General features: G+C 34.5%; 1 protein-coding gene across 2 annotated transcripts in view; it reads left to right on the top strand.

The window, feature by feature from the left end:
- LOC129756799 (uncharacterized) overlaps positions 1 to 22999 on the top strand; it is a 510097-nt gene that overhangs the window by 361691 nt on the left and 125407 nt on the right. For both annotated transcript variants that reach the window (XM_055753824.1, XM_055753823.1), the window contains exons 4-6: positions 3882 to 4069; positions 14512 to 15014; positions 15923 to 16053. In XM_055753824.1, the coding sequence (XP_055609799.1) occupies positions 3882 to 4069; positions 14512 to 15014; positions 15923 to 16053 (822 nt within the window). The remainder of the gene's footprint in view (positions 1 to 3881; positions 4070 to 14511; positions 15015 to 15922; positions 16054 to 22999) is intronic.

Here is a 22999-nt window from a genome sequence, read left to right as displayed (position 1 = left end):
TGTACTTCAGCCGAGCTACTTCGGACCAGGAATCCCGATACCACAGTTACGAATTAGAAGCTCTAGCAGTGGTAGAGAGCCTCAAGAAATTCCGTTATTATTTGCTCAATAAACATTTTACTGTTTATACGGATTGTCAATCTTTGGCTATGACCCGAGCCAAAAAGGAACTTAACCCTCGCATAGCTCGGTGGTGGTTAACAATCCAAGAATACTCGTTTGATTTGAAATTTCGATCAGGTCGCCAAATGAACCATGTAGATAGCCTTAGCCGCAATATAACGTGCGCCGGTAGTGGCAATGAACGAGTTATGTCAATCAATGTAGATAGTTTCGATTGGGTAGCTGCGCTGCAGTTACAGGACGGTAAGATCTGCAAGGTAAAAAAAATATTAGAAGGCTCATTAAAGGGTGAGAAAGATATTCTGAAAAATTACAAAGAGGTAAATGGTAGAATATTCCGAATAACACCGAATGGCCTTAAGTTTGTAGTGCCAACTAAGGTACGTTTCCATGTTGTGAAATCTTTACACGACGACATGGGTCACCCAGGGATCGAGAAAACTGCAGAATTGGTTCATCAGGATTTCTGGTTTGAAAATATGAACGCATTTATTAAGCAATACGTTAAATGTTGCATTGAATGCGCGGCAAGTAAGCGTGGTCTTGATGAAACCCGGATCCAACTACATCCTCATGTGAAACACCCTATTCCTTTTTGGGTTATTCACGCGGATTACTGTGGCCCGTATCCTAAAAGTAAAAGGCAGAACACGCAAGTTCTGGGCATAATTGATGCTTTCACGAGATTTATTATTTTGCGACCCACTAAAACTTGCAGCACGTCGGGAGTCATTTCGGTTTTGAAAGAAATCTCGCAGTACTTCGGAATACCTAAGATACTGGTGACGGACAGAGGTGCTGCCTTTATGTCGAAAACTTTCGCAGAGTTTTGTCAGGAATCTGATATTAAGCATTCCCCTGTAGCAGCTAAAACACCCCGTGGAAATGGACAGATCGAAAGGTGCTTCCAATATGTTTCCAGCGCTTTGAAGTGCTTTTCGATGGAAAAGGATGAACGCGACTGGGATTTGAATTTGCCTGCTATCCAATGGGCTATGAATTCCATGAAGAATCATACGACTGGCGAAAGTCCACAGGTTTTGTTATTTGGATATCGCCCAAGAAATGCACTCTGTAATAAACTAATGAACGCCCTTCGTGATGAAGCTGATCAAGACGAAGAAAAAGATTTACTACCGACTATTCGAAAACGAGCTTTGGAACAAATGACCCGAAACGCCGAAAGGCAGGCTGAACGATATAACTCGACGCATAAGCCTCCGCTATCGTACAAAGAAGGTGATTTAGTCCTTCTGAGACATGAGCCAGCAGCTGATGGAGGATCCCGAAAATTAATGCCGCGTTACCGTGGCCCCTATGTAATTGATAAGGTACTCGGAGCAGACAGATATGTCATTAAGGACACACCAGCTACACAAGTCACTCAAAAACCATTTGAGTCGGTTTACGCAGCGGACAAGATTAAACTTTGGGGACAACCACCAGAGGACGAATTTCCCGAGGTAGAAGAGATTGATGATGAACTTAATGATAACTAAATAATTACAGAGAAAGAGATATTTTAATGTTAACTTGGATTTTATTTGAACTCATATTAAAAGTTATATCCAACTACACATGTTGATCTTTCATTTACAAGAATCGCTCCTGGTGTCAAGTTATATGATGAGTCGGAGGGATCTATGAATTAGAGAAATTTAATGTAGTATGATCAGTGATGGTTCTTTGAGAGTTACTGATGATGACATTGAAATAATATAAGAAATAAATTGTTATTAAAGATTGTGATGTTGTAGTAACGGTGCTTTGAGAGTTACTGATTGTCGTTAGACAACGGAACGTGTTGAGTTGTCGTGAATAAATGGTGTGAAGCATACATCACCGGGACGGTGATATGCAGGATGGCCGAATGTAAGCTAGAATGGGTAAACTAGAATGAGTCTTCATGAGGCCTTAAGGAGACTGTGCTAGTTCTACCCCGAACCTCCTTGTCTGAATACAGCCCTGGCTAGTCGAGCTTGTAGTCTGCGTGTAAAGTTGTCGCGTAGTCTACTACCACTCTTGAGTATGTTGGACTCACTCTCGGTTTAACAGTCGTTTGCTCAAGACGTGGTTGAAAGAGGCCGGAGTTTGACTAGTTTAGGTTAGGTTTAGGATTTTGAGGGCAGTGAGTTTAGATTTAGGTTTACAGTATTTTGTTTATTTTACTTGTCGGCAGCTTTTTACCTTCTAGAAATGAAGTCAAGTCTGTTTATTAGTCAGTTAAATGGACCAGTCAGAAAAATTTACTGTTTTTATCACTTTCTTCATTGAAATTCTTCGATTGCGCTTGATAAAACTCTCACAGTCATAAAATTCATGGACTCAATCATTTTAAATTTTATTCAAATTTTAGCTCACTGTTAGATCCTCAAGGACGCTTTATATGATTTACCATATGAATTTCGGTCGAAAAGTTGATTTACAGTTGTTTTTGGATCTCCCACTGGACCATAACTGAATATGTCTCGATCCTGCCCAAAAAATTATGTCAATAAGTTTCTGTATTGAACGCTATCTCAAAAACTACTTGACAGATTGTCCCTTGATTTTGCACACGTACACATAACATTACTAGGTAGCTGAAAATTTTAATTAAAAATTTCAATTGTTGCTTCAAGTTGTTTTTAACTCGGCTTCAACTGCCTTAACACGTTCGTCGCCACGCTCATTTTGGTAGTTTTACTAGCCGGGCCCAAAGAAATTCTGGGAGCGAGTAAGAAAAGAGGGAGAGTTCCCAGATTTGCAACGTGTGGCTAAACTGAGCGGCTAACTTGAGTAAGAGAGCGTCACCTGCTTTTTGATGTGACGGGGCCCCCCAGGAAATACACCCGTCACCCGAATAAGGGTGCCGTGGCGACGAACGTGTTAAAGTCAAAGAAAGATAGATCATTTATAAACATTTGTTTTAATTAAAATTGAAGACATGACTAAACTTGTTTGAAACTCTTCATTTCGTGTCTTCATTTCGGTTTAAATGTATGTTTACGACCCAAACAATTAGACAAAGGAATCTTTTGAATTTCATACCATTCAGACATAATGTTTCGAGGATTTCGACGACAACTCATCTTCCACTTTTCAACAGAAAGGATCATCTAAATCTTTGAATGGTACGAATGTGGTTCACAAAATGGTCAACGACGATGCTCTCCGGCTTGATTGAAAAGGACGGGACCTTCACAATGCCGCCTTCTAATGTTTTCCTTCAAGTAATCAATGGGAAATTTTGTTTGTTCAGGCCTGACATCATGTCCTCGCTTCCTAAAGTCCGTCCTAAACATATTGCTGTCGGATTTGTGTGTAGTTTGTCGTCCTCTTCCTACATACCTACCTTTATTCTATCTATCCCACATGATTCATATGAAAAGCCAAAGATGAAGGCATAAATCCAGTGAGGATGGGACATTTTAGTCGCTTGATTGATTCGGGTCCTTTGAAGATTTCTGTGGCTCGGTGATGCTTCAGGAGGAAAACCACAGGCACAGGACGATGTCGACGAGGGGCGAGTTTTGTTTGAAGATTTATGATTACCATACGGTTCCAATTCCACTTGTGTGGTTAATCTGGTGGCATAATCAATGACTTTCGATTTAATTTATATTACGATACACGTTCGAAGCATAGAGTCACTAATAAATAATGATTTAGCTTGAAACCATTCATATTTTCTTGGCTTCGAGGTTCGAAAGTATATAAAATCGATCGACCGGTAGGATTAATATTTTGTATTTTTCTTCATATGTTCCATCTTTCAGGTTACCTTGGAAAGTTTTACCCTGGGGCGATTTGTTTCGTACACCGAAAACGGGTGTCCGGATGGGTATCTCCAGGTGGCGGAAGCTTACCGGACTCCCGTGGGCGGTATGTGGTGCGGAACTACTTGGGGACCGGCGATATTCTACAGCGAAACGAGATCGCTCATCATGACGGTGAAATTGCTCAAGTAAGTATAAACGATATCTTTAATTGAACTTAAATTAACAATTTTAACAATAAAAAATGAAAATCAAGAAATATCGAAAATTTAAGAAAAAACAGGATAATGAAGAACAATATACAAGATTGAATACCTTATTAAAAAATTCAGAAAAATTATAAATCATTTAGCAGAAGAAAAAAAAAGGCGTAGAAAGCAAGGTTGCCAGAACCACAGAAAAATTTGCAGATTTCCATTAAATAATCTGTGTCACAGATGTTCCAAAAATTAATGTTTCTCAGATTCTAAGAGAAACCCGTTCATGTTTTAAGTTCCAAAGAATTTGGCTACCAATGATCAATCTATAAAGGAGATACACTTTGCTATTACTATCAAGTATAAACTGCAACGGTTTAGATAAAAGAAACAACCTGTTTGAGACTTTTTGCTCAATGAAAATAAACTAAGGAAAATAAACTACAAAATTTCGACTGAAATTCACACTTTTTAAGAATTTATTTTGTGTAAATATACAGAATTTATTTTCGGCAACTTTGGTAGGAAACCGAACTACATCAATGAATTTGATGAGAATTGGAAAAATTTGCATTACAACGAACGGACCTTCTTTTGCCACTCGGAGTTAAAAACATCACGAGGGGGACGGTGGGATAGTAAAAAATAATGCAAAAAAAAAAACAAATAAGTTAAAATAAATTGCACGAAAGCTTGTATGCAACCAAATTGCATACTATATCATTGCCCAAAACCTATTAATCAAGTAATTTTCCATCGAAAAATTCAATAAATTCAAAAATATAAAAGTTGAAATAACTACCATCTTTCACAATTTGTTTTTTGGTCTTGTAATCTTTCGGATACTTGATTTTTTTTTCGAAATTTACATTAAATACTTCAAACTTTTTTTCCCCCGTGGAAATTTCGAAAGGGGGGATGACAATAGAAAAAATTGATATTTGTTCCAGCCTTAATGAAAAAAAAAAAGTACAGCTATCGATTGTTTTGCACGTCACAAAAATTGTTCAAAATGTTCCGTTAAAAAATGTTTGTCATTAGAAAATTTTTATTGATAATTTCAAAATTTTCTTGAAATTTATAATTTTTGGCCAACATTTTTGTTCAAAATCTCTATCTTAGAAGTGTGTGGAGTTATCATATATTTTCGAAGGAATTTTAATGCATACTGTGGTGAACGCCCTTTTTTCTTCCACTTTCATTTACTTTTTTAACACATACAACACAATACAAAACAATCGTACCGCTATCCTTAAACATCGTTGAAGGAAATAAGTTTGCTTAACGTTTTCAATGAATGCATGCTCAATTCATACCAATCATTAAAAAATGAAACTAAACTACACGATTCAGAATTACACACCAAAGTTTTTATTAATTTTTTTTTAATAAAAAGTCTTTAACAATTCAACCTTCATTCTTTATTCCGCTCATTTTAATATTTCCTACTTCTATCCACATTCGCTACACTCAGAAATATATATGTTAACGCTGAAACATCCTAAAAATAGTGTTCTGAAAATCGATGTACTACTGTAGTAGTTTTATAGCAGCATTGAAGATGAGCTTTTTGTATTGTGCTATCGATTGTATTGTTAGTAGATTAGCGATAGGAGAGAGTCTACACAATTTGGGCTTTCTTAGGTAGATTATAAGTAGAGTTGAATATATCTGCCTCTTGGCTCTTGAACACCGCACGAGACGGTCGGTTTCCTGCAGTCCGCGCGTTTCGATACTTTTTATCCGAGCCCGTTTAAGTCAGTGAACGTCGCAAGTCTTCCGAAGTGCTTTTCTGTGGCCACCTCACTAGCTCCTCGAGCTAGTTGAGGAATTGAACATTCAATTTTATAAACATATTTAATGTTTCTGAAATATAAAGGAAACAATTTTTGTAAGTTTAATTCTGTGTTGACCAAGAAAGATATTATTATTTTGAAGCTTTTTCAACGATTTGCTTTCACGCACAACCAAACTAAACTTGGTGTTTAATACAAAATAAAACTTATTTGTCCTTTAGTCCTCAAAATTTCAGCATTTTTAAATGGTTGAGCCATATAACAAAATTCACCTTTAAAAAAACCTCGATACAAATATAAGGATTTGTAACGATCAGTAGGGCAAAATTAAATATGCTGTATTCAAGATTATCAGAGACTTGTTCTGTTGCAGCCATCTTTCATTTAGTTCCACTCAAAGCAATGGAAACTTGTCCTCCTGCAAGCCATCGTTTGCTTTAAATTTATTATAAATCAATGGGACAAGTCCTCTTGCAAGCAGTTTTTTATTTAATTTCATTCAAAATAATGCTAACTTGTCTTCTTGCAAACCATCTTTTATTTAATTTCACTCAAAAACAATGAGGACTTGTTCTCTTGCAAGTCATTTAAATTTTATTCTAATAAAATAGGGACAAGTCCTCTAACGACCCATCATTTATTTGGTTTTTCTCAATAGCAATGAGGACTTGTCCTCTTGCAAGCCATTTTTTATAGAATTTAATTCAAAACAAACGGGATTAGTACTCTTGCAAGCCATCTTTTATTGAATTTCACTCAAAAACAATGGAGACTTGTCCTCTTGCAAGTCATCTTTTATTTTATGTCATTCGAAAATAATGGGGACTTGTCCTCTTGGAACCATCTTTTATTAAATTTCACACAGAAACAATAGAAACTTGTCTCTTGCAAGCCATCTTCCATTAAATTTTATTCAAAACCATTGTGACTTGTCTTCTTGCAAGCCCTCTTTAATTTAGCTTTATTCAAAACCATTGTGACTTGTCTTCTTGCAAGCCATCTTTTATTTGATTTCACTCAAAAACAATGGTGTCTTGTTTTCTTGCAAAAATTCTTTTAATTAATTTCATTCCAAAGAAATAGACTTGTCCTCTTGCCATAAACTTAGATAAGAATGTATCTCAGCGACCGTCAAAATAAGATAACACATTCAAAACAATGGGAACTTGTCCTCTCGCAAGCCAATTTTTATCTTATTCCACTCATCGATGGGACTTGTCCTCTTGTAAGCCATCTTTTACTTAATGTTATTCAAAAACAATGGCAACTTGTCCTTTTGCAAGCCATCTTACACTTAATTTCACTCTAAAGCTAAAGGGACTTGTCCTCTTGCAAGCCAACTTTTATTTAATTTCACTCAAAAAAAATGCAGACTTGTCTCTTGCAAGCCACCTTTCATATCATTCTAATATGAGAGAGGCTTGTCCTCTAGCAAGTCATCTTTGATTTAATGTCATTCAAAACCAATGGGGACTTGTTCTCTTGCAAAGCCTCTTTTATTTAATTTCACTCTAAAGCAATGGGCACTGCCATGTTTCATTAAAACACTGGGAGCTTGTCCTTTTGCAAACCATGTTTTGTCTAGTTTCACTCAAAAACAATGAGCACTTGTTCTCTTGCAAGCCATATTTTACTTAATTTTATTCTAAAGCAATGGAGACTTGTCCTCTTGCAAGCAATCTTTTATTCAATTTCTCTCAAAAACAATGGGGACTTGTCTCTTGCAAGCCATCTTTCATTTCATTCTAATCAATGTTCGGAAAATCGCTCAAGAAAAGCAATCAGGATTCGTTTCAAGCTAGAATACTTACACCTCCGAGTGCTGTGATACGCACGTGGTGAACGTATCCGTTGAATATTTGTCGAACATCAACACTAACTAGATACATAAAAAATACCATGCCCCATCGGGGGCTACCGTTTCTATTCGTCATGTGGCTTTTCAAATGTGATCGACATACTTGATGATAAATTTTGAACGTCGTTCCCACAATCATTCAATAACGCCTATCCTCGCATCATTGTTAATAATGTTCGTTATTGATAGACGATCATGAATGTCTCAGAAGGAAAATCTGAAGGAACACCAGAACCACATGTTGAAAAAAGCCGTAGCACATGCTGGACAGTTCATTACGGTTACTTAGTAATGATTTTGTTCTTCTACGCAAAGCGAAAAGTTAAAAATCATATTGTGACCTTTACGCATCGCTCAGAACTGATACATATCAGTTGTGATCCTAAAGGTTGAAATACATCAAGGAAGGCAATCACCTTCGAGACGTTCGTTGCTGATAGTCTGCGTCCTTCTTTACCAAATCATGTTTTGCGGGAATGTTCCAAATACAGAAGCGTCGTTGTCATGCATGATTGTTTATATAATTTGGTTGAAGAAGGAAAAATTGACTGCTTCGATTTTTTTGCTCAGAATGCAGTAACACATGGCTGATCGAAAATGATTGATTTTCGAATACATTGATTCTAATACATATGCTAGGAATTTGTCCTCTAGCAAGTCATTTTTGATTTAATGTCATTCAAACACAATGGGGACTTGTCCTCTTGCAAACCATCTTTTAATTAATTTCACTCCGAAGCAATGGGCACTATTCTCATGCAAGCCATATTTTATTCAATTTTATTCAAAAACACTGGTAACTTGTCCTCTTGCGAACCATTTTTTGTCTAGTTTCACTCAAAAACCATGAGGACGTGTCCCTTTGCAAGTCGTCTTTTATTTAATGTTATTCAACAACAATAGGGTCTTGTCCTCTTGCAAGCCATCATATATTTAATTTTACTTTAAACTCTAAAGCAATGGGGACTTGTCCTCTTGTAAGCCATGTCGTATTTAATTTAATTTAAAACAATGGAGACTTGTCCTCTTGAAAGCCATCGTTTACTTTTATAGCATTCAAAACAATCTTTTATTTAATTTGAATCATAGCCATCTTTTATTTAATTTGATTCAAAACAATGGGTACTTGTCCTCAGTAAGCCATCTTTTCAACGAAACTTACCCATAAAATTGAGGACTTGCCCTCGGCTTGCCGTTTTTTGATTAATATGTTTCGGACTTGTCCTTAGCAAACCATCTTTTAACTAAAATACTCATCATCCCAGGGTGACTTTTTCTTAGCAAGTCATCTTTTTACTTAAATGTTCATTATTGTTGGAAATGTTCATTATTGTCCTTCGCAAGCCATCTTTTATCTGAAATACTGATCATTCTAGGGCAGGGATGAGCAATCCGCGGCCCGCGGGCCGCATGCGGTTCTCGAGACAAGTTTGTGCGGCCCGCGAAGCTTATCTCAAATATAATTTATTTCTCGAATTTTTTCTACGAAAGATTGTTTATTATCATTAAATAGCAGTCCCTACTAAACCAAAAATAATGTCATCATTTGCCCCATAATCATCCAGATTGTTGACTTTTTTGTAGGATGTCTTAACAAAAACAATATCTGCAATTATGTGATTCAACCCAAAAAATTTTTAAGGATTACTCAGGGAAACAGCATTTTTGGGACCATTGTTTCAATAACTAGTTTTTTTTGTTTTATCTTGGCGACCTGAATTCAAAACATGGCTTGTAGAAATTTTATAATCGATCAGTTTTCAGTAAACTCAATCCTTTATAAAACTGATAAATCAATAAACCTTCATTTAAACCTAAAGCTGATTTTGTATCAATTTACTATCCTTCATTCAATCAAGGACTCAGATATTGCCAAGTATTCTTGTAAGAGAGAAACAACGCTTTCAAAAAATTGAATTCTACAATTTATTGCAATTCCAAAAAATAAGAACTTCTTCTGACATCATTCCAAAAAGTCAATGCACATCGAATATTAAAGATTTTAACTCATTGATCAACTTTGTTGAAGATTGCAAAATGATTTTACTTATAGTTCTAAAAATGTTAAAAATTTAATTTAGTTTAAATTTTCTATGAAAGCTCTTCAAAATTCCCGATTTTGCTGGTTTGGACAAAAAGAAAACTTCCATAACTTTTTTCTCAGAATTCAAAATTACTCGTGGTCTTTGTGAAAGTTGATCATTGAGTCAATATGTATTTTTTTAATAATTTTGTCGAATAAGTACACACATTGAATCACTTATTTTACCTCTCTTTACCTCATTTCCAAAACTAGAGTTGTCAAAAAAAACTCATTGAATATCTGGATTCAGCGCCCTTGAATAAGCCAAAATCAATTCTGAGATTCTTTGCAAATGTGAATTTTGTTGTCTTGCTCGTTGTGATGCTATTTTAAGAAATTTCATTGGCAAATCATGCCAAACATCGATTGAATTGAGCCATTAAACTTGAAATTAGCAATCCACATTACGAAATTCATAAGATTTTCATGGGCTTGTGATATAGCTCAGTTGGCAAGTCTGTTGTCTCCTGAGCCGATGTCCGCGAGTTCGAGCCCAAGAGTAAACATCGAACACAGTTGTACCGGATAGTTTTTCAATAACGATCCGCCAACTGCAACGTTGATAAAGTCGCGAATGCCATAAAGATGGTAAAACGACTATAATCAAAACAAAAAAAAAAAAAATAAGATTTTCATGATTCAGCCTTAGAAGACCTATACCAGAGGTATTTAAATTTAATTATCTTAAAAAAAATTATGAAATCTGAACAAAATTTCTAGAATCAAAAATTAAATCTGTAACATTGACAAACAAATCTGGATAAAAATCAGTGAAATCATGAAATTTTCAGGATTTTTAAACCTTGCTTAATATCTCAATGCAATGAATTCATACGGAGCTTCAAATTAAAAAATAATCACCGTTTCTAGAAAAAAAAAACTGAGGCTTCACGATAAAATGTATATTAAATTTGAAAAAAAATGATTATTGTTAGGGGTACATGAGCCTTTCAGATATAAACTATAGTTCAGGTTAAGGATATGAATGATACGGAAGTGATGACGAAAAATAGCATCCCCTTTGTTCGAACAAAAACGAGGTATTCTCAGAAAACGATTCAAATTTTTTAACGAACCATAGAAAGACTTTCATAAATTTTCGTTTTTAATCAATAAAGGAGCAAATGATGTTTTCCTTTTGTCAAAAAGAATTTTTGCTTAGCATTTCAAATCAATTAAAACATTATGGATCTCTAATCAACATTGAATGAACATTCAATTTCGGCTGGTTTAATCAGCTTATACTAAAAAAAAAAAGGTTATGCAAGTACATGAATTCGTTTTATTTATCTTTTTTCAGTTTTATTCTTGCTAAAAATTTGTCGTTATAAAAAAAAATTGTTAAGTTTTGCAAACTATTTTAACTTATCTAAATGTTGTTAATAATGCGGCCTGCAGAAAGAATTTCAAATCAAAAGTGGCCTGTTGTTTCAAAAGGTTGCTCACCCCTGTTCTAGGGGGACTTGTCCTTAGGGGCCGTTCACTAATTACGTAAGCATGATTTTGGAAATTTTCAAACCTCCCTCCCCCCCTGGTAAGAAAAAGTAAGATTTTTCAAAACCCTCCCTCCCCCCATGTAAGATCTTACGTTTTTTATTGTTTGAAAAATTGACACATTATTTCCAAAAAAAATAGAATGAAAATATTAAAAATGTGACATCCACGCTTCTAGGCATAGCACTTTTTAAGTAAAACTTAATAATTGCATTTGAAAAGCACAATTTATACAAAACAACAGATGAAATTTCATAAACGATTTTAAAAACCATCATTTTAGATATAGTATGTTCGGGGTAACAATAAACTTTAATAAATTTCCACAATCGAATAAACAATATAAAATCTAAATTCCGATTAAAAAAGAGAGTTAAAGATCAGGTTAGCACAAGGTACCATAAAAATTGTAATGTTTTTGACCTGAAAATCAGAAAAATCTATAAAAAAAAATTCATTCTAAACTACAAAAATAGTTGCAAAAATGTTTAAAGACAATTATGCTGTCAACTAAACTTAAAGCTCAGACTAATTTCAGTGGTGAGCGATAAAGTTTAAGGATTTTTTTGGTTAATCGTTTGTAAAATTTAGAGTTAGTTGTGACTATTACTGAAAAAACTGTCTAGAAATTAATTATCTTAAACGCCTTATATTGACTTTTGGAGATTTTTTGTTGATGAAGTCGTTTTCGAAATACGATGGATTCAAATCGTGGTGTCACAACGCGCCACTTTCCTTTTTGTTTCTATAAATTTCTCAATTAAAAAGATTGTTATGATGAAACGCAAAAAGTGACGATCTGTTTTATTAATGTGATTTAGTGTTTTGGTGGCATAAGGGTTTGACTTGGATCTCTATAAGTTTTATACATTAAAAGGCATTAAAAGATAAATAACATAACGTCACAAATAACCAATAAATAGGCAGTGAGAAAAAAACTGAGTAATATGGTTTCGAATGGCTGTGACGAATTATCAATGTAACATTTCTTACGTAAGATTTTTGGAAACCCCCCCTACCCCCCTGGTAAGAGATCGTAAGAAAATGTGAAACCCCCCCACCCCCCCTATGTGCTTACGTAATTAGTGAACGGCCCCTTAGAAAGCTATCATTTGATTACATGTATTAATTTTTTTTGGTCTCATCCCTTCATTTCAGATGTTTCCAAAAAAAAATCAAGTTCTCAGATCTAGAGCAGTATAAAAGCATGGAAGCAATTTTAAAATATTCGTGATAAGCTAACGCCAGGGGTGAGCAACCTTTTGAACCAACGGGCCAATTAAAATTTGAAATCTCATCGGCGGGCCGCACTTAAAATAATTTTTTTTTCAATGATAAGCAGAGCTTCACGTCATTTTTTATAACTACAAATTTTTGGCAAAACAAATATGAAAAAAGAGAGATAAAACGAATTCACGTGTTTAAAAACAGAAGTTGAACACGACTTTATAAATACCCGATATTGAAAAGGTACACCGCTAAACCTTTGTCATGTTTAAATTCTTTAAAATTTTCATTCGTTCTTTCAACATTCTTGTTAAAACCGATGGTACTATTCGTCATCAATTCTATTTGAAAATCTTCTGGAGGTGACCACGGTGATAACTAAGAGTGTGAAAAATATATATTCAAAGAAATCACCGTCTTCTTAGCGTTGGACGTTGAATAGCTTATTGACTTTCTCTGATTATTTTTCCACAATTAAAACTTGTCCTCAAAGCCTAGATTTTTTCCTACACACGGTATAAACTCCGTTTTTTTTAAATTGAAGATAATTGCATTGAGAGGTTGCACAAGGTTGTCGAAATCACAGAAAGATACACAATTTTATACACATTTAGGCAACTATCTTCAAAAATATCATCTTGATTTTAGAATTTTTATAATTTTTAATATTATTTTGATATCATTGGGATAGGATTTTCAAAGCTATTTTATGGCTTTGGTAATATGCAATACAAATGATAAGTGAAATAACTCAATTTATCGATGTTTGTTATAAATATTCTATCGAAATTCTTAAAAAAGCTTTACCTAAAAATAATCGTCAAAGACGTATTGGGTGGAATCATAGAATTTCAGATATTTAATGTTTTTATCAAAAACTTATAATTTTTGTTGATTACTTTGATGCCGGCTGATTTATGTTTATATAAAGTCTAAAATATCTCACTCAGGCTTTATTATTAAACTTTCGTAATTTTTGTCAATATTCAGAATTTTTTTATTTACAAAAGGTTTTATTTGGCATTTTACTTATAAAGTTTTTATGTGCCGGGAGTATTTTTCCTCAATATTCAGAAATAAACAAATTTTCAAAAGGTTTTGTTTAAAATTTTTTGCCAGTACTTGAATGCTAACAGAACAAACCGATTAGCCGAATTGGATAGAATAATTAAAAAAAAAAACTGCTAAGCATATTTTTTATCATACAACATTATTTTTGCTTGAAACATTAATAATGATTCCACTAACGAACTTCGAAATTCCTTTTCGGCTGCTCTTCCGACTCACTTGAATGGATTTTGCTTTCCAGAGTGGTAGAAGTTAAAAAATTAAGAAAAATGAATCCTGAATAAAAAAAAAACTCTGACCAATCTCGTACATATTGGTCACCTTAAATTCAAATAATTTTGAAAGTTCTTCAGAACCCTCGATATTTTAACATAATTTGATTGTAAAGTGTTTCCATTTTATCATAATTTGTGAAATAATATGAAGAATAACATGCGGAATCAGGACGCCAAAAACTGTAATGTTCAGCATAAATAAAATGAAATGCCTCTATCTATTTTGAACGTCGACAAGATAAGTCTTTTTTACCATCCGAAATGATTTGCCCAAACAAATTCCAATATAACGTTATGCCAATAAATAATATTGCATTTATGACTTGAACAGAACACAATAAATGCTTAAAATGCCAGAAAATAGTTAACAACCTGAATAATTGTGGGGCGAATGCAGACAAGTGTATTATTTATCAAGTCGTATAAATTTTCTAACAATGCATTGTAGAAAAATGTTAAGGCAAAAAAATTAAAAAACAGCTTCGCGGGCCGCACTAACGGGTATCGCGGGCCGCTGGTTGCTCATCCCTGAGCTAACCTAAAACTGATAATTTTACCCTTTTATCCACACATTAAGTGCAAAATTTGATTCATCTATCTAACCAATTTTTTTATGCATTTGTTCATTCCAGACTTTCGCGAGATCAAAGCGGCTACAACTTCGACTTCCGGATACAGTACAAAGTGCTGGCTAGAGATAGTGCAGTGGTTCGCTACGGGGGCATCAAGTACGAACCGGTGCCAGCCTGGGCCAACGCAACCTACATTCCCAACTATCCACCGGTGGATGATTTTACAAATTCGACCGCCCACTCGGAACAACAGTACAGTGGCCGTGGTTCTAGCTCGGATCCCGGAATGGACCAGAGGAATCTGTACCAAAGACAGCGGGGAATCGTCGAGCTAAGTTTCGATAACTCCACCGGTCGAAGTCTATCGTCTTCGTCGTCGTCATCGTCTTCTTCTTCTTCTGGCTTCAATGGCTTCACCGGGAGTGGAACAAGTGCCGGTTCAATGAATTTGTTCAACCAACATCATCGAGAGCGGCCCTACTCGATAAGGAATCTAACTTCTCTGGCATTCCCGCCGAGCAGTGGCCAACCGGACAATTACACCGAACCAAAGTACTATCTGGGTAAGTTAGGCAAGAATCCAAAATTCCATATCATCCCTTACAACAGACTCGTTAAATGGCCGCATCTTGTTCCAAATCTATCTGGAAACGGGTCTATAATTTGATTGCATTCTATTGCTTTCGGAAAATTATTACATAAAATTCTTTTCCACCCGAGGGAAAATGGAACGAAACCAAAATCCATTCCGAATGCACTCAGGTGGAATTGTGCTTTTGATGTTTTCTCGGATGCACAACCCACAGATCGCCTTCCTTCCATCAGCAGAGCAGAGCTCAACTTTCAGCAAACTAATACTGTATTTTTTTTCACCTGGAGGCAAACTAGAGGCAACCTAGGTTCGCTCTAACTGCTGTCATCGTGCTCATTTATTGCTCGAGAGGCAACCTAGGTTCGCTCGAAAAAGGGACGGAGTCGCCCTGAGAAAAAAGTCAGTTTTGCGAGAAGTTCACCAATACTCTCAACGTTGTTGTCAAAACATTGAACAGCTGTTTTTGGCTGAAAACAAAACAGTTGAAATAATGAACGGGCAAATGATTATTGCCGCGATTTTGAACCTCTCAGCAAAGCAAAATCGTACTATCTGCAGTCCAGTGCAATCCGGACACGAAAAACGGCAATCCGGATGTGAAGAACCGAATGAAGAAATCCAGAAGGGAGAACAAAATGACAGCTGCATGTAAACATTGCGCTCGTTCTCACGCACACCTACGTATGGAATAACTCGAAACCCGAAACTTGCTTTTTTATTCTGACGGTTCCAGAGCCAAATCCGGAATCAAAAAAAAATACGCCATAACTGATCTCATTCATCTTCTCGTTTTCTCTGTTTTTCCTCCTGCTTTCTCTCGATCCAATCCGATTCAAACCCATCCAATCCAATCCAAATCCGGGGAATCAAACGCAACAGGTGACCTAATGCCCGGGACGTACTGCTCCAGGATATTTACCAACTGTGATAAGAAAGCCTGCCGGTTACAATCGCCCAACTACCCGGGCGTCTATCCGAGGAATCTGACCTGTTACTTTGCGGTCCGACAGGTAAGTTTAGTTTGTTGCTGCTGGTGTTGTTGTGATGCAACATCCTTCCATTCTGCTCATGTTTTTTAACCCTTCCGGCCGGGCATTTTGCTCGGTGTGTGTAATCAATTGAACAACTCTGTACTGTGTTGCCTTTCATCCCGGATAAAGGCCCCAAAAACCGAACGAACTGGAAATGGGACTTCCGAATGGAGGATGGCAAATTGAATTTTGCTAATCCAACTCATTCGTTTTTCTTTCGTATGTTTTATGTAACAGCTTGGTAATAGTTTTTATCATTGCTCAATGCAATGAGTTCAAGTTTTTTTTTCATTTTTCATAATATATCCACTGATATAACAATGTCTTTAAAATCTTTTCATACCTGTTGATATTATTTTAGGGTTTATTAGACTGAACTAATATATTTTTTAAACTGATATTATGAAGTCAATAAAGTTCTTGAGTATCTAGAAAAAGAAAGTGAAAACTTCAATTAGTCGTAGTATTAATTTGAACAATAGTGAAAATTGCGATAAAAGGACTCATGGCATTTTTCAATGATATTTCGATTTTCTTCTTTGGAACACAGCATCGGGTTTTTTCCGAGCAAAGTTAAGATTAGAAAAGGAAAAAAAATCGTAAAGAATAACCAGCGAAGAACAAATAAACGTATCACATCATATGTTACCAAGTTTAATAGTACAGATCCAGTACATCATCATATCATAGCTTTAAAAATTAAATTCACAAGGGTGACCTCCAAAAATGAGTATACACCCAATTGTTAGCTATTTTCATCGAAATATTGCCTTCTCGCGGTCACGAGAACTTTCCATTGACCTATTTTTCTAAACACTTTGATAAATCATACAGTCAACAGACTATCGACATTATTTAAATTTAAATTTAAATTTTTATACACATATCAGATAACCCATTAAATTCAAAAATTAAGAAAAAGACATATTTTCAAGCGTGCCCAAACTAAGTGTACACTTATGATGTTCAATCATGATTTTACTTTTTTGGACCAATCAATTGGTGTTGAGGACCAAAAAAATGAAAAAAGGTGTGAAATAAGACAATTACCTCTTATGTTTTCTACAAAAATCAAGGAAATTTCTTAAAATTTACTTTTTAAATTTAATAATAATGTTTCTACAAACTATTTCAATGTGTTACTGAGCTACAATTGTTTACCAAACTGTTTAATTTCTTTATTGAAATGACGTGAAATGATAAATCAAATATTCTGGGTTAATTTTGAGTCAGAAATAAACAGGTTTTGATTCAAAAGCTTTGGTTTTTTTCCAGTAAACCACACTTTTTTCCAGTTCAAGTCCAGTTCAGATGACAGCACTTATTTGCAGTTAAAATCAAATAAAGTCACAATATTGATTTTTCGGATTTATTTATGCTCATCTTCATCATTTCAATGTAGTTTTCTTTCACAGTTTTTTTGGAGTTCGCGCTGAATAAAGCTGGCTTTGCAAAAATTCACCAGCACAAGAATATAGCACCGCCAAAATTCCTGCTCATCTAAACTTCCTATTCATTTGCAAATCAAACGAATGATACTGCTAGCCATCTGGCCGATCAAACTACATCGAAAAATACAACATTATTCTGATTATCGGTCCAAGTAATCCACTATTTAGTGGCCTTAATAAAATTCTAATTGTTAGGTTTGGCGATCTTATAATTTCCAAGGCGTTTAAGCGATACCAAAAACTTATTTCTAGATCAAAATTACCCATCACACCTTAATTCACCCTGGATAGTCCGTTAAACAGCAAGATAGTGCTGCCATCTACGACTTAAAACTGAAAAAATAGTGTTTTAATGATTAAAAAAATGGATTGAATAAGTAGACTGTTTTTAAATTCAAGTTCAGCCTATTTTTCGTTTGTCATTACTTCTTGTCTTATTAATGAAGAAATTAAGCAGTTTGATAAAGAACTATTGCCCAAATGTCTTATTCCTTAGTGCTAGAGGAGCATCTCTTAAAAACCCCTTTAAAATCTTTAAAATTCTAGAAAACGCCTAAAACTGCAGTTATCTGATCAAGAAGCTCGTAGAAGCCCTATTATTCACTTTTAAACAGATAATTTTAAGAATCAGTTCTGGTTTTTGTAGAAAACAAAAGTACTTTTCGTATTTTGCACCCTTTTTTCTTATTTCTGGTCCTCAATGTCAATTGCTTCGTCCGAAAAAAGTAAACTTATGCTTGATTTATCCATTAAATAATGAAAAGCAAAATGTAGGAGAAAATTTTAATGATTTTCAATTATTCATATTTTAACAAGCAAAACACATAGTGGTACTATTCTTATTTCGCTTATTTCGCTGTATAAGGGAGAATGGAGTTATTTGACCTTTTTTTCAAATTTTCATCATATCTTTTGAAAAAATTAGCATCCCGTTGTTTTTTTTTGAATTTTTTTAAATTTCAAGTTTATAGTCTCAAAAAATAGAAATTATACAAAAACTGAGAGAGCAGAATTTTTTTTAGTTAAATTTTTTGCTATTTTAAAAAGATAAAGGAGATTTGATCTTTTATTCAGGGTGCTCTAACCCTTGGCAAAAATCAAGCAAATTTGAATTATTGTTTCATTTTATTTACAAAAAGAAACATAATCATCTCTAACTCGAGAAACAAAATATTAGAAATTTGAAACAATACATGTGTTTTAAAGTCGTAAAATGGACCCAATTTTCAATTTTGGGGAAGATCTGAAGACCCCTGGCGCAAGTTGTCAGATAATAAAAAAAAAACATGATCAATGTTGGCATCCATTTGGTGGACAAATTATCTAAATGAAAAAAAAAAACCTTAAATCCAAAGCCATCGACATCGCGCACACTCTGCTAAAATTCCGAGTTCATGAGTGGAGATACAGAAACAATAGAGATTAATAGTTTGCCAGAAAAGAAATCTGTACTTTTGATCGAAAAAATCTATATCATCTCTACCTTGTACCAGAATCTGTACCATTGAAGGACTCTACGGGGAAGTCAAGTAACAATTGTGTATTCTGAATGTTGTGCCAGTTTTGTGTGTATCTAAACTACATATAAATTATCAAAATAAATTAAAATTGACTATTTTCAAGCATTTGCATACTGTGTACAGAAACTCCTATTCTTCAACACATCGTTCGTAATTTCTGACTTTTTACAATCAAATGTTGTCATTCGATTCGGCCACCAATTGTTTATTTGAAATCTGAAAAGCTGCCAACAATGAATGTTACAGTACTCTTCCTCATTCTGTAGAGCAATTTTTTTGTATTGGTCGCAATATCTGTCCTTGAGACGTTTGTTCATAATTACCCCACTGATCACACTGACATGACACTTAGAACAAAAAATCAAACATTTTCTGTCTATTTTTTTTTTTTGTCAGATTTTGTAGGTTCGCAATACCGACGGCAGGTGGCGAACCTTAAAAAAATTGACAAAAATGCCCTATAGGGAAAATGTACCTGTTTAGCCCGATTTTATCGTAGAAATTGCCTGCTTTTTTTAAAAGTTGGGTGGCATTTCCTAACTGGGATAGCATTTTTTCAAATTGATCGATGCGCACTCTGGAATCGATATTGCGTACTGTTGGAAAAATTATCCAGAAAACGAAATCGAGTGTCCAGTTAGTTTGGTCAGTGATTACCCCGTCTGTTCATATTTACCCCACTGTCTAGGGGGTAATTATGAACATGGATTACGAACTTGGTAAACGATTTTTGGAAAGTAACGGTAGTTATACGTTACATGTACCCATATTAAGCAGTGTATGGTGATTTTTCACTAAAAAATTGTGTTCAAAATTACCCCGAACGCAGTTCATATTTACCCCGAGACTTGTCTAATTTCATTTCAATTGTATCACAAAATCCCAATTCAATAAAAAATAATGAAAATAACTTACAGTTATTTAAAAATTGTTTTTTTTTTCTTAAAAATTGAATTCAATTAATGTACAAAACTTGAAAAATGAACCAATGTAAACAAAACTTGAAGGTATAGAAACGGAAAAAATAGTTTAAGTGTTCTTTATTATTGACTTCTTTCCTACTTTATTTTTCGGGAGTTTAAATTCTTTGTTGCATCTTCTACGTTTTGGTTGCTTTCCTTTTCTTCCGTTTCTTTGTGTCGTTGCAGATCATTTTCAATTGTTAGAACTTCTCCTATGAAATTTAAGGTGAGTCAGGCTACTCGTTAGTTTTAACAATCGTTTAAAATGTCTTGCACAGACTATCTTTACCTGAATAGCTTTATTTCACGCACATGCGAGTTATCATGAAATTGAAACCTATTCACACTCATTTTTTTTTTATCAGTGAGCTGTGATTTGTTGCAAGGCTTGTCAATTCTATATAATCGACTAGTTAAAAAGGAACACTAATTTAATAAACTATCTGTCTCCTTCACGAAATTACACACTATTCGCTCTATTTACTAAAAAAATAACTTGTAGTACTGCAGGAGATTTCCTCACCAAACTGAAAAAAAATCTTCATTGTAGGGTGCGTGAATTTGTTTTTGTTTCAACCAGCAGCTATTCATTTTGAACCAAATAAAAAAAAACAAATTTACATTGAAAAAGATAAACATAAATATTAGGCTGCAAGAAAATAGAATGTGGAACTTTGTTATCCGAATACGGTACTTTTACATTTATTATTTGCTCTAAATTGGATAGCTTCCAGAGAAAAGACTTACAAGATTGTCGTTCATAAAAACGACTACACGAAACTATTTTCATTTGAGAAAAATGTTGTGCTTAAGAGCAGCAGGTTGTCCAGATATTTAGCAAAATTGACCTTTTGGATCTATGTTTTGTGGACTTATTCACCTTTTAAATTTATCATAGTCTTAATATATTTTACTGTTGACCTCAGAGATTTGAGGTTAACGATAATGTTCAATTTCATGCCGATATGAATTAAACTCGAGCTGCAAACTTTTTGTAAAAAAAACGATAAATTAAAAAAAAAAAACTAAACAGTTCTTCAAGTCGAGTTGATAGCTTTGTTATTTATCGATACCAAAAATACTGGTTTTGGAAGGACGTAAAACCGGTATTCGTTATTACAAAAATAGTCCTGATATACCGGTTTTCGGTTTCGGTATAACCTGTATTACTATCCCTACTCATCACTCAAAATCTAAAAAACAATTCACTGCTTTTTTTTCTTTTTATTCGTAAAAATGTACATTAGACTGAGCCGATTTGGGGTCATTTTGGAATTTCTCAAACCCTGGGGTCTAAAAAGCTTCGTTTTGGTTCAAAACTCGTCCATGATTTTTTGCAGAAATTTTAAGCTACGTTTACATGAGTAAATTTTAACTTTTAGGTTTGTATGGGAAAATTGAATATTTTGTACTGATAAATCAACATCACTTTTGTTTCTTCTGTGGAACCGAGCCAGCTGATGGTTTTTGTGCTAATTTATAAAATTCCTTTAAGGAAATTTTCCGCTGAGCAACTTTGTCAAAGACCGTAACCCAGGATTTAAGAAATTCAAAACTGACTCCAAATCGACTCAGTCTACTACCCAGCTAACATATTTGTAGATATATTTCTCAACAACTTTATTATGCGTTTCATATACCTACATTATAGAATGATCGTATGAAACTCGAAAAAACAGCCTTTGCCTACCAAAGTGGAGGCAATATACATACATATTTTCAACTTCTGGCTAAAGCGATAAGAAAATTTGGACGATATTCGACACTTTGTCTATACATACTGAAAGAATGCAAGAGAATACAATTTTTTTCTCTCAACGTATGTGAACCGTTGCCAGCGACAATATTTGCTGCCTCTGTCATTGGGCAATTCTTGCAAATACACCATCTGATTTTTAGCAATCTGGTTGCACTGACGGTCGCAGAAAGAACAACAAAGCTGTTCTCTCACTTATCCTACGCGGGAGAAAAAAGGAACGAAATCGTCTTCAAAATCTGCAAACATGGCGGACTTTTTATCATATCCGATTAAAAACCATTTTATCCATCTTCGAATAACTATTTTTACAACCTTTTACTTGCGTTAGTTGGAATTACGATTCGCAGTAACGTTTTTAGTGACTTGAGTTATCGTTTTTAATGCGATTTTATGTTTGCTGGGTATTGAATATCTTAGAAATTATCCAAAATCTGTTGAAAAATTTGACAAGTCTGTTAGTGTTGAAAGTTTGAAAAATAAGTATTGGGCTTATTCGGCCAAATACTTGGCTCAACTGTTCGGTGAGCCGAATATTCGGCTTAACGGTTTTTTGGCGGTATTCGGCGCCGAATATTCGGCACATCTCTAGTACGCATCATATGCTTCGTTTATTTATGAAGTTATTAAAAATTGAAAAATTTACTTACATAATTAAACAAGCACCCACTAATTGCTTCGATGGGGAACCTAAAGTCAATAACATAAATATGCTCATACGCTTATGATCTTAGTTTTGTCATGTTTTTTCAGTGGAAAATAAATTTTTGATGAGACTTCAATAAGGCCGGAACAAATTTCAAATCCTTCTTTTGTCATTCGCAGTTGGAACATCGCGAGGGGGGGGGGGGGGAGGGGGGGTTCCATAAAAAAATGCGAAAAACAAATAAATTGGAATAAATTGCACGAAAGCTTTTATGCAACAAAGTTGCATAGAATATCATTGCACAAAACCTAAAAAAACAAGTAATTTTTTATCGAAAAATTCAATAAAATCAAGAATACAAAAGGTGGAATAACTTCCATCTTCCAAAGTTTGTTTTTTTCGTTTTGTAATCCAACCGCAACCAATTTGCAAATCATAGCTTGTGGGGAATCGTGGGCCACACATCTTGGGCCACCTACATTTTTATGTTTTTATACACATTCAGAGCTTAAAATATGTTTTCCCTATCTCTTAAGTTTTCTTATGCCAAATGAAGAGTTATGAAAAATATTTTGTCTTTCCTATATAAG

This window comes from Uranotaenia lowii, chromosome 3, assembly GCF_029784155.1.
Source record: "Uranotaenia lowii strain MFRU-FL chromosome 3, ASM2978415v1, whole genome shotgun sequence".
NCBI classification, from domain to species: domain Eukaryota; kingdom Metazoa; phylum Arthropoda; class Insecta; order Diptera; family Culicidae; genus Uranotaenia; species Uranotaenia lowii.
Note: the sequence above shows the minus strand (reverse complement) of the source record. Positions and strands in the feature narration are given on the sequence as shown.